Source organism: Periophthalmus magnuspinnatus, chromosome 12, assembly GCF_009829125.3.
Source record: "Periophthalmus magnuspinnatus isolate fPerMag1 chromosome 12, fPerMag1.2.pri, whole genome shotgun sequence".
Classification (NCBI taxonomy): Eukaryota; Metazoa; Chordata; class Actinopteri; order Gobiiformes; family Gobiidae; genus Periophthalmus; species Periophthalmus magnuspinnatus.
The window spans coordinates 13,380,341-13,396,391 of record NC_047137.1 but is presented as its reverse complement, the minus strand read 5'-3'; the positions used below and the strand labels follow the sequence as shown (position 1 = coordinate 13,396,391).

At 42.3% G+C, this 16,051-nt stretch overlaps 1 protein-coding gene across 1 annotated transcript in view; it reads left to right on the top strand.

The window, feature by feature from the left end:
• The window catches only part of man1b1a (mannosidase, alpha, class 1B, member 1a), a 49,970-nt gene that overhangs the window by 24,084 nt on the left and 9,835 nt on the right, over positions 1–16,051 (top strand). Inside the window, exons 8-12 of the mRNA XM_033975907.2 lie at positions 4,474–4,622; positions 5,028–5,216; positions 10,326–10,516; positions 10,964–11,084; positions 11,524–11,718. Coding sequence (XP_033831798.1) covers positions 4,474–4,622; positions 5,028–5,216; positions 10,326–10,516; positions 10,964–11,084; positions 11,524–11,718 — 845 coding nt within the window. The remainder of the gene's footprint in view (positions 1–4,473; positions 4,623–5,027; positions 5,217–10,325; positions 10,517–10,963; positions 11,085–11,523; positions 11,719–16,051) is intronic.

The window sequence follows — 16,051 nt, the reverse complement described above, 5'->3', positions numbered from 1 at the left end:
ACATCCCTGGTGAGCCTTGCAGCGTTGATGTGCCTGATGGCCCTTGTGTGTGTGGGCCTTGGGACTGGAAATCCTTTTTCTTTTGGGAGCAGAGCTCACCAATGTTTCTCTTGGTCTTTTCCTAACCTCCTTGGGGACTATCGAGCCCAGGTGGGCTTGGGGAGCCTGGTGGCTCTCGGTAGCCTGATGGTCCTGGAGAGCATGGTGGTCCTGGGGAACTTGGGGAGCCTGACATCCCTGGTGGCGTTGATGTGCCTGATGGCCCTTGTGTGTGTGGGCCTTGGGACTGGAGCTCCTGCTCCTTTTGGGAGCAGAGTTCTCAGAAGTGTCTCTGGGTCTCTTTTTGACTTCTTTGGAGCTTCTGAAAGCTGAAGTTTGTCCCTGTGAGGATGCTGTAGTTGGAGAAGCCTCAGGCTCACCCCTCCTGAGGTAGGAGGTGGTGATAAAAGGGTGTTGGAGCACCTCTTCGGGGCAGATCCTGGTCTCTGGGTTGAGGTCCAGCATGCGTTTGAACAGGTGCTCAAAGACGCCCCGGTCATGCTCCTCTGTGATGTCAGAGGTCAGCGGGTTGCAAATGTGGTCCTGCTGTATGATCAGGCGAGTGGGATCCAAAGGACTGAGCTGAAACAAGAGCACAGGCGTCACAATCACATATATATCACATACATATATACATATCTCTGTACATAGAATCATACATGGATAGGTGTGAACAGAAAGACCTGTACGTACTTTATATCTCCACTCGTCTGTGCGCGTGGACCTGCTGTAAAACATTGTGGTCTGCAGGCCCTGATCCAGACAGGACTTGGGAGGGTGCCCCACAGTCTCCACTATCAACCTCATCAGGTCCTGCTCATCTCTGACCGGAAACAGAATCGTGCCCAGGAACATCTGAGCAGCAATGCAGCCCACAGACCACATGTCTATGGCCCCATGGACAGGGGCCCGGAGAAGACACTCTGGAGCTCTGCAAACACACACATTTTACAGTTAGTCACAAATAAAATATTTGCAACACAGTCCTACCTCTACAGACCCTATATTTCACTGAGGTTTGAACTGTCAACCTTGTGGTTGATGGTCAGGTGTGCAAAATATATATTTTAAATATTATATAATATATACATATGAAAAGGTAAATTAAACATAACACACCAATATCGATCAATTATTACAAACTATAGATTAAAAGGTTTTAAACCCATTCCTTATAGTTACAACATATAGAAATCAGTGCTACATTATAGGACTGCCCCTGTGTGCGGTCACTATACTACACTGAACATGTACCTCAAGTACATGTGCCTGTAATATACTGTGCAGTACTTTCCCTGTGTATTCACGTACCTGTACCAGAGCGTCTGCCTCTCCTCTTCCTGTCTGGCGTCTCTCACAGAACACGCTATACCAAAGTCTATGATTTTGATGCACAGCGGCTGCTTCACGTGATCTACCATCATGATGTTATCTGGTTTCAGGTCACAGTGCATGATGCCTACATACTGTAGGAACTTGAGCGCTTCTGCCATCTGCAAATAGGCCACACGTTAGGACAATATCATCACATCATTTATCATATATTTATATTATTATCACTTCTCAAACTGTGGTGCAGGACTGTGTGTGTGTGCAGTGGTCAGAGTTAATGCTACAGTTTAGAGTAAAGTTCCAGTACAGTGGTCAGAGTTAGTGCTACAGTTTAGAGTATGATACAGGCTTCTCAAACTGAGGTGCAGGACCATGTGTCAGTACCTGTTTGATGATTGGTCGGATCTCATTCAGCCTCAGACTCCTATAGGGATTCTGGTTCAGAAACTCTTTGAGGCTGATGTCCAGCTTCTCAAATTCATGACAATAAAATGCCGACCATCCAAAGGAGCCGAACCAGCTCACAATGTGGAAATTGTGTGAGCCGTGTGCAGCGAGGGTCTGGAGGATTCTCGTCTGTGGGGACAAAATATTAGTCATTCACATGATTCACATAAAGAGGGGGTATTTTACTTCTATTACTCAAATATGTGAGAAATAGCCTGTTCTAACTAACCTCTTGAAGGCCGGCTATTCTGGCATATGGGCCTTTCATCACTTTGAGTGCCACTGTCTGGTTGGTTCTGACGTTGTGACAGAGAGAAACGTCTCCGTACGCCCCCGAGCCCAGCAGGCGCTGCACCTGGTACACGGTGGTGGACGACCAGATCATTCCTCCAGGGTTCATTATGTGTGGAGGGGTCAGGGTCTCCACAAATACACGTGCAGGTGCGACAAAAAGCAGCACAAGTACAGGCACAGGTAGTCTGAAGAACTAGCGCTGTGTACAAGTACAAGTAGTGGTCGACCAAAGGGCAGGAGTACAAGTACAAGTAACCAAAAGCAGGAGCTGTGTAAAATGCGTGTTGACTGTTCACGAGAACCAGATCAAATGACCAATTCTAGGACCTGTCTCACAGGTACAACCGCGGGAACTCAGAGCTCAGTGGCATCGACGCCACGGCAACGGCTTGACGGCAACCGTGTCCATGATTCCATTTGATGATGTCATCGGCCCATATATTAATGCCAATATATACAATGAAGATATTTATTGATTGATAATATGATGATAAGATGGAGTGGAGGTGGCCGGGTAGAGATTCAGGATGGGGCTTCATCTCAGGTGCTCAGCCCAGCAGATACAGGACCCCGCTCTGTAGATGTGCTACGGCTGAAAGACAAACTAGAGAGGGGGTGGAAGGATGGGCTTGAGATAGCTGAGACAAACTATTTTGATGGGACAGGCCGGTACAAATAGGCTTCTGGGCAGTTAGAGGTGTGGCTGAGGTGAGCTGTGGTTCACTGAAGAGGAGGAGAAAGAGGTTGAGTCGTGGTCCTGCTCCTGAATCTCAGCTAATCGTATTAACTCACTTTTATGTTTTGTTAATGTTGATACTTGTAAAAAAAAAATAGTAAAAATACAACAATACAAACAAACAAAGCTCTGGGTAATGACCGAAAGGAGAAGATGGCGGATATAAGCGGCCAAAATGAGTTTCTTCTGCAGGGTGGCTGGGTGCTGCCTTAGAGATAGGGTGAGGAGCTCGGTCACACAAGAGGAGCTCGGAGTAGAGCCGCCGCTCCTACATGTCAGGAGGAGCCAGCTGAGGTGGCTCGAGCATCTGCTCAGGATGCCTCCAGGACGTCTCCCTAGGAAGGTGTTCCGGGCATGTCCCACCGGGAGGAGGCCCCGAGGAAGACCCAGGACACACTGGAGGGACTGTGTCTCTCGTCTGGCCTGGGAACGCCTTGGGGTCTCACCGGAGGAGCTGGAGGACGTGTCTGGGGTGAGGGAAGTCTTGGAGTCCCTGCTTAGACTGCTGCCTCCTCAATAAGTGGAAGAAAATGGATGGATGAAGCGATATTAACTAATAAATAAAATACTAAGCAAGAGAGAACATGGCTTGTATTTGTTAGTTAACAGAACCTACAGGCCCATATTACACTATTTTGTAATCTATGTTATAATGTTGTTTCCTCATCACAAACAGACCTGGAGTTGTGCTTTTTTTCATTCACACATGTTAAACACACAAACAAACTCTGCACATTTAGGAGTTCTTCTCTCAAACAGAAAACATTCTGTTCCACCTTGTGATGTCAGGTGATGATACAGGAAGTGCTCCACTGTGTTTTTAACTCCTTACAATTCTAGGTCAGTTTGGTGAAATTGCCTTTGTTCTGACTTCGCCAAATTAAAATGAAATCCATTATTGAACCCTCAGTAGATAAATTGTATAGCACAAGTCATACACAAGGTCATTCAAAGTGCTTTACAGAATAAAAAAGACTTATTTAAATTAAAATCACAATACAACAAATTAAAACATAAATAATCATAAGATAAACATTAAAGGAGAAAAGTGCAGCATAAAATCTTTCAGTCATATGCACAGCTAAACAGAACCATTTTGAGCCTGGATTTAAACATTGTCAAAGTAGAGGCCTGTCTCACAGCATCAGAAAGACTGTTCCAGGTTTTAGCTGCATAAAACTGAAACGCTGGTCCCTGAAGTCCTCAGAGTGTGAGATGGTTCATATGACACTAACATGTCAGATGTTCTTTGGTGCTGGTCCATGGAGAGACTTGTTCATAAACAGAGCTGCTTTAAAGTCTATTCTCTGAGCTACAGGAGCCAGAGACCTGAGCACAGGACACATGTGTGAAGTACTTCCTGGTTCTAGTCAGGACCCGAGCAGCAGTGTTCTGGATGTACTGCAGCTGTCCTAGGACCAGTAGATAAAGCTATTCCAACACCGTATATACAGTCGAGTAGCAAAAAAGTGGATTTAGTGTTTAGTTTCACTTAAAATTTTTGACATCAATATTGAGGTTTACAATGAACAAACCGTATTGGTTCATCACGAAATATCAGAAATGAAGCCCAATATGTGTTCCTAAATGATACATTTTTTCTTTATTTTCCGATATTTTGGCAGAGTTTGCCGAAGCCAGGGAGTGGGTGGAGAAGGAGCTGTCCTTTGAGAGAGACGTGGATGTGAACCTGTTTGAGACCACCATCAGGATCCTGGGAGGCCTGCTGAGCACCTACCACCTCACCAAGGACCCACTCTTCCTGGACAAGGCTGTATGTTTCCATTCATACGTACATTAACTTTGGGACAATATAGATATTTAATGCATACTTAAGTTATTCATAGGCTCAGTTCAGTTGAAGGCTCTGTACTTGATTTTTTTCTATTTATTTGAGCAAAATTTGTCTTACCCCAGCGCAGATATATTGTATAAGCAACTCTTGAGGTCAAAATAAGTTTTCTGTGTCTGCTTCTAGTTAGGAAGCATTTCATTGCTCAATAATCAGTAAGAGCATGTAAGCTAAGCGAGGAAAAACTTTGGACCATTGCAAACTTTTTCAAATGAACTAGATCTGTTCATGGTTTTAAGACAGTAAAAATCAGGTGCAGTGCCTTTAGACCCATCCGCGTGATATATACACGTATGATCGCTCACACATCCCTCCCCTCTCCCACAGAAAGACCTGGGCTCTCGGCTCATGCCCGCCTTCAGAACCCCGTCTAAGATCCCGTTCTCAGACGTGAACCTGGGGAAGGGCACAGCTCACCCCCCTCGCTGGACCGCAGACAGCACCCTGGCAGAGGTCACCAGTGTGCAGCTGGAGTTCAGAGAGCTGAGTCGCCTCACCCAGGACCCCCAGTACCAGGTCAGACTCTCACGTTTTGTCATGTTACACCTTAAATGTGATAGTTCTTCTATTTGTTATAATGTTGTTTTCTCATTTTTCAATCCTGCTTATTGGCTCCACTTCTCTGTGTTGTAATCGAGTTCAGTATTTTTAAACACCCATGTATTTTCCATGTATTTGAGCAAAATTTGTCTTTCCCCAGTGCAGATATATTGTATAAGCGGCTCTTTATGTCTATTGTCTGGTAATCAGGAAGTTTGGATGTTTCTTGCTTTGAACCCCGACTGGACCCCTTTAAACTGTAAATGTCTGTTTTTCACATTTTTAAGACCGTACAAATCATTTACAGTGCCCTTTAAGATGGATCTCTGCTTGGAAGTTAGCAGCTATAGTTTATAGCCTCATTTAGACTGCTTTGCTTCAAATTACCATCTGCTCAGAAGGAGACAACCTTATCAAAAGATTGCACAAACATGCAAGAATGAAGACATAAACAACATTATGCCATGGCTTAAAGCTCACATTAGGCTAAATGTATCTATTTTAAAGTAGCTCAATAACTTTTGGCTTGCGTTTGCTAGTCTGGCAAAGGCATTACACTATTCACTAAGGATGTCTTGTGGCCTGCATGCAGTGGTGCTAATGAGCATGAGATGGTGCCACTGTGAATGTTACTGTTCCAGGTGAAGACTTATTTTGAGAGCATGACTTCTCTACTTCTCTAGAACAGTGTGAGCCTCCACTTGCCTCAGAGCCACAGTTCAGCCTCTGTATGACATGGGTCTGTATCTGTGCACATTAGAGTAATGGACATATTCACATTTACATAAAATTCCCCTTAGGTTGTGATTAATAAACTGAATAAATATGTTCCTTTCAATTTGCTGAAGAATTATGAGTTAAATTCTATTATCCTTTTTCATCACAATGTACTTTATCGCTCGCAGTTAGTCCAGCACTCTTAACAGCAAGCCAAAGCCGCAATGACATCACCCCTATTCTTGCATCTTTACTCTGGCTTCCTGTTAATTTTAGAATTGGTTTTGTTTAGATTTTATTGTTTGTTTTTAAAACTTTGAATGGACTGGTCCCATTGTGCATCTCAGACCAGATTGGTTGATTTCTAATAAATTGCTTTTAGTTCCATTTGTCTAGATTCTAATGAAGTCTGACAACTTCTAACTCTTTGTTGTATTTGCTATTATGCGCAGCACTATGGAAATGATCTGGTTTATAAAATGTGCTGTACAAATAAACTTGGATCAGAATGAATACCAAGAAACACCAGAAATAGCTTGGCTTTACAAGTGTCTTACAAGTGTCATAAAGACCAGGACTGGACTAAACCAGGTCTAAGCAAGACTTGACATACATCGGGGCTGAACCATGTCAAAAATAGTCCCAAATGAACCAGTTTTTAAACAGGACTAAGCCTAGAAATGTTATAAACAAGATTAAACCACAACAAAACCAGGTCTAAAGAACCAGTTCGGAAAATGAGACTAAAACCAAACTAAGCTAAAACAGCACAGTATAAACTGGAGCTAACCTAGTACATAACCAGGATCAACTAGGTCTAAAACATCACCACACCAAACCAGAACTGAAAATGATTGAAGTATTACTACACCATATCTAAACCTAGACTAAACCTGGATTAACCTCAACTATGACAAATGGGGTCTTAATTTTCAAGAAAAGCTAAAACATTGATGATATAATGCCCTCTTCAGATAACAAAATAACAACGTATAAAACCTGCCAACCATGTAGTTTAGATATCACTCTCCGGAGATTTGGAAAAGTTATTTTAGCAGTAAATATGTCAATATTCTCTCTTGTGTACTATAAACCGAGTCGTACTTTTCAAAATACATTTCAAACTATCACAAATCACAATATTTGTCCAAAACCCCCCCAAAAAACTATCAAATAATCCTCCGACCCCACATGCGTGCGTTCTGCGTCCCCGTGCGGTGCTTTACATCCCAAAGTGTGACAGCACAAGCTACATCTGGGCTCATTCTGTTTAAAGGCGGTAGTGCTCGTCAGTCTGCCGTGATGGATGCAGATGACAGCTGTGAGCTACACTCCCCTTTAAATCCATCAGGCTGACAGTTTGAGCGCTGCCAAAAACACTGCGCCTGGAGATCTCAGCGCTGACATGTGCCCCGTTCTCTCACTTCTCCTGAGCCAGCTCCTTAATATGCACTGTCTACGCTCGGCTAAAATGCGTCAAATCGCTAATAACACTCAAAATGGTGTTAAGACTGGTTTGTAAAATGTTCTTCCATACAGCTGCGGGAGGGGTGTAGCTGTCATCTCACGGCATTATGGGTAAAAGCATTGAAATGTGACTTAGTAATGAGTAAAAAGATTTGAAGTCACATGGTTGTTATGGGAGGATATGATACTCCCAGACAGGGGGCAAGAGCCAGTTTTTCCTATTGATAACATTCTTCTCTGCTTTGAAATATCCAAAGGGTGAATTCACCTGTTGAACGTGATCATTTCTATTAGTGACTAGAAACAACTCACTAAATTACAACAAAGATCTGCGTTGAACAATATTAATTTTATCTGCCTGAACCAGGACTGAGGTAGAGTTAGATCTGCTCAGTCTTGTTTGATCCTGTTTAGTCAGCCCTTTTGTAGAACTAAACCAGGACTAAGCTAGAGGGCTCTACGACAAAGATGGATTAAACACTTACCATTGCAAGTTGGGGGTTAAGAGTTTAACAGTACTACGGAGCTGGATCACTTTCTACCAGACTGGCTCGGAGTAGAAGATGGACTAAAGTGCTGTAGACTGTATATATAAATGGAAATAGCAAACCTGCAGTTCAAGCGGGAAGTGGAAAGGACCTTCAGTGACCTCACTCCTGATTGGCTCTTTGGTTGTGCACCTGAATTTTCAAATATGGTGGAATAGCCACTATAACTATAACTAGCCTCAATGAATGAATTCATCATTGGGCTGGAGCTAAAGCTATGGGTGACGTCACACTCCCTTAATCCACTTCTATTATACAGCCGAGGCAACCAGCTCATGGTCATTTGACTTGACTACTACACTACTTGGTACATGATAAATGTTTAGTAGCACTGTATTACAGTTAGATTTTTCCCTGTTTAACATATTGCAATATTGTGTGGGAAAGTACTACTTATTTGTCTTGCATATCTCTTAAATATCTTTGATATAAACACCCTTTTGACCTTCACATTCATTGTTGGGGCACTGCAGGATTCTTCTCATTAAGAATTATTTATCTATAATTACCAGTTGCACCATTATTCCACCAGACAGTCCAAAATCATGGAGCTCTCATACAGACTTCTTCAAACATCAGTGTTATTGTTGATGCACAAATCTAAATACAAATGTATTCAGATTTGCTGATGACACAGTATTTGAATGGTCGTCATTTCTGACTTTACTAAAGTCATGTGTACATTGTCATGTTCTTTTTATCTTTGGTCATGATCTTTGATGATGAAACATGTTTTTATCTTCTGAGAGCAGTGTCTTCAAAAGCCTTTTTGGCCTCTACCACTCGCAGGCACATGATGACTACTGTTCATTATACATATGCACTTTTACTTTTACAGGCTGTCAAACCTGTTGAATGATTTCATTTAAAAGAATTTTGGAAAAATCTATATTGATAGAGCAATATGTTGTTGTTTTTTTCATATTTGACATGACACATATTGAAATTGTTTTGTATTAGTATTTTTATTTTATCAAATAAATAAATAACAGCCCGCGTTAGCAGACCAGTGTCCGTATATAGAATATATAGAAGATTACAGACTGACATGCTGCTGAATTGTATTGTAGCTCTTACTTGTAGTTTCACAAATGATTAACCAGGAAGATTTAACATTCCTAATGAAACATATCCATATGTCTTTTTCACTCTTTGTGTAATTGGACCATCTGGTCTACAGTAAATGTATGCACTGAGCATAATGTCATTAGACTGTGATTTAATAAGCAGGATTAAACTACCATTAACCAGGTTTGAAACTAGCTCATAATAACTAAGACTACAGCAAGGTCAGCCCACAAATGATGTAGTGACGTAATGTCTCCCCATCTCAGAATGGCACTAATTATAATATTGTGAGAAGGCTAATGGATAGGCCTGTCATGATTATTACTAAATCGACTTAACATTTCATAAATGATCGATGGAACAATACTTTTGGGGGTCAATATTTATTTTTTGTACTAGTGTAGAACTTTTTTTTTTTGTCATTTTTCTGTACCACCACTGGTGGTTCTGGACTGAGTGATTCCCAGGGTGGAGAGCCTTTGTGACCTTTTTCGTCAATAGTCTGTTTTATTATTAATGAACGAATGAATAATTATTGTAATTTTGTAGCATGCACTGCAGAGTCCCCCAGTCTCCTGTTAGCTCCACCTCTGGACTCTGGACTGTGCTGCAGTGGACAGTGGAACTGCAGCTGCTCTTAAACACCACAGGCTTCACACACTGTGATCAGAACTCTGTCTGACCTCAGGTTTAGTGTCACTTTTAAGTCTTCTGGGAAATACGCTGTGCATGCTCACAGAAATGAATGCGGTTTTTCAATTAGAAGAAAAACTATCACTGCTGCGCGAATATGAATCTTGATAAAATCTTCATAAAATGAAAAGTGGTTAAACATTTCTGACCATTTAGAATGTGGCTCTGGGCTTGAAAATCCAATCCACTTGGACTGTCTCCTTCTCCTGCTGCCCCTCGGACATCCCGCCCTGTGTACTACGACAAGCCTGAGCTGTAGAGGGTTGGACAAATAACGTCTATGACTCAGTCTAGATGTATCCTGACAAAAAAAGTACTTCATTTTGTTTAGAATTTTTTGGGGGCTAATCTTGCTTTAGGGTTATTGTGTCAGTGGCTTAAATAAGTTTCAATATTATCATTTATCATCTATATTCAGCTATATATCACACTTCAAAATCTGCTATCATGACACACCTACTAAGGACATTGGTTGTTTTTCTAAAAAATAATTTCAGTAAATTCTTCATGATCGTTGCACTGAAATGCATTCCACTGTCCCTGTGTGTCCCTGTCTGTCCCTGTCTGTCCCTGACTGTCTCTATGTGGGCAGGACGTGGTGAACGAGGTGATGAGGCTGGTGCACAAACTCCCAGGGAAACACGACGGCCTAGTGCCCATGTTCATCAACACCAACAGCGGACAGTTCTCCCATAAAGGGGCCTTCACTCTAGGGGCCCGCGCAGACAGCTACTACGAGTACCTCCTCAAGCAGTGGATCCAGGGGGGAAAGGTCGAGGATGAGTGAGTGCAGCCAAATACTACTGGGATTCACTTTGAAAGATGTGATGTTAATTTATATTGATGGTTAATTACAGTACCTTCTTCTTGTGGTTTCTCTTTGACCGCTGCCTCAAAACAACCCATCAACCCCCCCACTCTCCCCTTTAGTCCTCCAGACCCCGCCCCTTCTTCCCCCTCACTCTCCCTTTTAGTTCCTCTTACCCCGTCCCTCCTCCCCCTCACTCCCCCCTTTCCTCTTCTAGACTCCCTAGTCCCCTGCCCCTCCCTCTGTAATTGATTACTATCTGCAGCATTTAGGTTTGCAAAATCATACTGCCAATACTGTTACGTCATTACTAGATTTCAGTAGCTTCTAATTTGGAATTGAAGTACTTTTTTGCAAAGACTATGAGGACATTTACGTAATTCTGGTATAGACTCTTGCGTTGTCTTGCATCTCATTTACAGCCTGCTGGAGGACTACCTTCAGGCCATAGAGGGCGTGAGGAAGCACCTGGTCCGACAGACTGGACCCAGCCGCCTGACGTTTGTAGGAGAACTCAGTCACAACCGCTTCAACGCAAAGATGGTACGTCTGATGGCCTACTTAAAGACACTCTTTATATTGCATGAATTATTATAAAATGTGAGTGGGTCCTCTCCACTGTTGCAAGGTGACAGCTGTCAATCACAGCTCCAGGCCCCGCCCTCGGCCCCTCCCCTCTATCTCATAGCTCACGCTCTACACTTCTTGTGACTTGTTTACAACTGATCACTGAACACAACTTGTTCTAGCAGGTCTGCCTGAGGAGTACAGTAGTCAAATCTATGACAAATAAATAAAATATTCTTTTGTTTTCCCTCATCTTCAAAATTGTACCATCTCGTCCTTGTCTTTTTGTGTTTCAGTCATCTCTGCCTATCTCCATCGCCTGTCTCCATGGTAACAATGCAAAGGTCATGCTATGGTTGAATGAATTTCGATGACTCTAGTCTCTCCCTTGTGTTTGTGTTGTGTTCCTGATCAGGACCACCTGGTGTGCTTCCTGCCTGGGACCCTGGCTCTGGGGGCCCATCACGGCCTCACAGGGGCCCACATGGATCTGGCCCTGCAGCTGATGGAGACGTGTCATCAGATGTATGCTCAGATGGAGACCGGCCTGAGCCCAGAGATCGCTCACTTCAGCCTGCAGACTAGTTCTAGCTCTGATGTGCTGGTCAAGGTGAGTAACTGCACAAATACACGTGCAAAAGGATATCTACAGGAGTTCTAATGACTTTCAATCAGAATCATGAGTAATTTAGAAGTTCATTATTAAAAGTTTCTTCAGTCTTATTTTGGTGTTCATGTTTTATTCATATAGCTGATTGTAGTCTTATAAATCAGTGGTCCCCAACCACCGGGCCGGGGACCGGTACCGGGCCGTTACGCATTTGCTACCGGGCCGCACAAAAACAGTACATAATTTATCAGCGACCGCATCTTCTCCGACGTAACTTTTGCCCATCCCTCATGACGAGCTAATAAGCTTGTCCGTAGATGTATAATGAAAATCCTGATAGGAAATCGCCACAGAAATCTATTTGATGTAGTGGCAAGTTTATTATATCTGTGATAGATCTGCTCTTGTCTCCGTGATGATGTATCACGTATAACACATCAGACACGTCGCCCAAAAGTAGAGCCACAAGAGAGTGAAAATGAGCCAAAACAAAAGTCTTTGGAGAGCTTTTTAACAAAGGGGAAATGGACAACTGAGGAGCCAGAAGAGGAGACTACGACCTCCAAGAAAAAGAAAGTTAAATTTAACAGACAACACCAGGAGTCCTACTTAAACATCGGTTTGTCACTGCAGGTGACTCACGTGCAGAGTCCGCTCTGTGTAATATGCGGAAAAAGCAAATGAGGCAATGAAACCTTCAAAACTACTTTGGCACATGGAGAATAAGCACCTGGGATTAAAAGATAAGATTTAGAGTTTTTTGAAAGAAACAAACCTGAGCAAGAAGGAAAGAAGAAACAAGTGCAGGGCTCCCACTGATGCGGCGGTATACTGTGGTGAGTTGTATTTTTTATGCACTTAACTTATTTTTGCCATATTTATCTGCCACGCGTAGAAGGTCGGTCCGTGAAAATAAAACCTACATTGTTCCGGTCCATGGTGCAAAAAATGTTGGGGACCACTGTTATAAATGATACCCACTTGAAACCAAAAAGATTAGGATGGTCCACTGGCTGCTTGTCTCTGTGATGTTATTGCTTTGTCTGGAATGTGCCAGTGTATGTTGTTAAATGTATTTATCTCCGTGGAGACGAGCAGACAACGCCACTAGGCCAAGTTATCAGGTGGAGGACGACAAGTCAGAAAATATACATTAAGATATTATTTCTTGTTTCAAAATGTCTTCGGCAGAGCAAGACTAGAGAAACGTGTTCATTTCTCTAGAGAAATGAATACATTTCTCTAGTCTCGCTCTGCCGACGATATTTTTTAACTGGGTAAAATGTGAAATAATCGTAATGAAGTCTTGTCAAATCCATATTAATCATCCGGATTTCAGTTAGAACTCCTCATAGGTTCACTTTTCATGTGGAACTAAAGCGCTTACCTTGAGCCGGGGACATAAAACCCAGTACTTTTCTGTTCTGTGATTTGCTGTTTTCTGAGCTTCATAAATTGTATAATAGTCTGATATGTCACGGGACTTTGCACACCCCCCTCTAACCTTCACTTCAAATTACATTAGCAGCTAACACTTTAGTCAATTTGTGCTCCATCTGCTCATCAAGGCCCTCAGGTATGGAGTGAACCAGCCATTTCAATTTTCTAATACTGTGTAGTGTTTAAAGAGAGAGGATTAACAGACGGGAACCCAGACACTGATTGTGGCGAGGATAGGAGGATAGGAAGATGGGAGGAGGACATGGAATAAAGAGGATGAGAGGAGGCTGGTTCTTCCGCTGTGCTGGAGACAGGTGTAGAGGAAGGATGGAGGGGAGAGAAAGCATGATTAGTCAGCAGTTAAAGGCTAGAGGTCAAAACTAATTTTCCATGTATTTGAGCAAATGTCTCGCCTCAATACAGATATAATGTATAAGCAGCTCTTGAGGTCAAAATAAGTCTGGGTCAAATTTTTAGTTAAGCTTGCTAGTCGTTGTTAGCTTTACCGTGACAGCAAACTCTGACCTTTGTGAAGAGCGCTTATAAACTCATTGTGGTGAATAATTAGGATGCTCAGAATGCATAAGGCAGGGGTGTCCAATTTCGGCCTTCACACCAATTTTTATTGGTCCTCAGGCCTTCAGTTGAACTGGCCAATTGATCATAATCAATACTTTTTATGGCAAATTTGAGTAATCTTACCAATATAACCTAAATAACATCACACTGCATTGTCAAACAGACCAAATGTTAATATTACAAGCCTTATTTAAAATATGAAGTCAAAAATGTTACATGCACCCATCTGAATATCCACTGTACTGACCACTGTGGAATATTTTTCAAGATATGGCCCTCGGTAAAAAAAGTTTGGGCACCTCTGATGTAAGAGAGGAATAACTTTGGACCACTGCAACCCATTTAAAATTAACTAGTTCTGTTTTTTACATTTTAAAACAGCGTATTTAACCATTTGTGGGTAGTGCTTGATAACATTTACTTTTCAAATACAAAATTTATTTCACTCATATACTTTCACTTCTACGTGAGTCATATATTGTAGTGTGACAGTACTCTCACTTAAAAGTAAAAGTTTTAGTTCCTCTTCCCACTGAGTCTACAAGTGACAAAAGCTTCATTTTGACCCTGGTCCCTCACCCAAACTCCCCCCTGCTCATTCACCTGGTCCCTCACCCAAACTCCCCCCTCCTCGCCCTTCCCTGCCTTCCCCCAGAGCTGTTATCAACAAGAGCTAGGACACACAGGGCCTCTGCTGTCTCAGGACATACAGTCATGATAAAGATAATATCATGCTGAGGCCCTGTGATGGAGCTATATCTACAGTTACACCGCGTAGACTGATTAACAGAAGGACAGTTAGACTGTCCAATCAGAGACATTTAGTTCACATTCCCTGTAAGAAGATAACATCCAGTCCTACTGAAACTAATCTGAAACTTGCTGTGCTCAATGTCAGATCTTTATGTAACAAGTCCTTTTTAATTAATGATTTTATTTCTTCTTTTAGTCTTGACTTTATGTTTTTAACTGAAACATGGCTCGACAAAAACACAGGTAATGCAATTCTAGTGGAATCAACTCCACCCAACTTCAAATTTGAATCTGAAACACGAGTAAACAAAAAAGGTGGAGGTGTGTGCGCATTTTTTAGAGATAGTTTAGCTACTCACAGATTGTCATTTGGAGTGTTTTCATCTTTTGAGTATGTTTCATTCAAAATGGAGCTAAAACAATCCCCCTCCATACTCTACTTACTCATATACAAACCTCCCCAGCACTGTCTGAGTTTTATTGATGATTTTACTGAGATGCTTTCAGTCATATGCACAGACTTTGATGGTTTAGTCATTACAGGTGATTTTAATGTACATGTGGATAATGTGTTTGACAGGAACGCTAAAGAGCTCAGTTCTGTCCTTGAAACCTTTGGCCTGACTCAGCATGTCAGCGAGCCCACCCACAACAGAGGACACACCTTGGACCTGCTCATTACAAAAGGAGTAAATATTTCAAATGTCAATGTGGTGGATGTTGCTCTGTCTGATCATTTCTGTGTCTTCTTTGACCTGTCTGTTATTCCCAAACCAGCGGCTGGTCCTGCAGTTGTTCGAAGGAGACACATAAATGATAACACAGGTGCACTGTTCATGGAAATGATACACTTTGAAAATGCCTCATGTTCTGATGTTGATGATTTGTTGAACTCTGTAACTTCGAGTGTTTTGAATGTTCTGGACACCATTGCCCCGATGAAGGTTAAAATGGTTAAAGATAAGCAGAAAGCGCCATGGAGGAATGATGACTCGGTCAGGGCACAGAAAAGGGAGTGCCGGAGGGCCGAGCGGGAATGGCGCAAGTCAAAGCTCCAGGTTCATTATGAAATTTACAGAGAAAAGATGCACATGTACAACCACAGTTTATGTAGAACAAGGCAAAGGTATTTTTCTGACATTATTGGAAGTTGTAGTAACAACTCTCGTATCCTGTTTGCAACGGTAAACAGATTAACAAACCCCCCAGCTCCACTGCCGTTAGAACTAATTTCCACATCTAAGTGCAATGAGTTTGCAGTATTCTTTAATGACAAGGTTCAGGGTATTAAAAATGCCATAAATTCCACAACACAAATAACAACCCAGCACCCACCTAGACACTTAGAGCTGACTCACTTTACACCTGTAACTGATAAAACTGTCCAAGAGATTGTCACCAGTCTGAGTTCATCTACATGCTGCCTCGATGTGCTACCCACTAAATTTTTAAAGTCTGTGCTCAACAGTTTGCTGTCACCACTCACTCACATAGTTAATATGTCACTTCAATCTGGAACATTCCCAAGTGCTTTGAAAACTGCGGTTATCAAGCCTCTCCT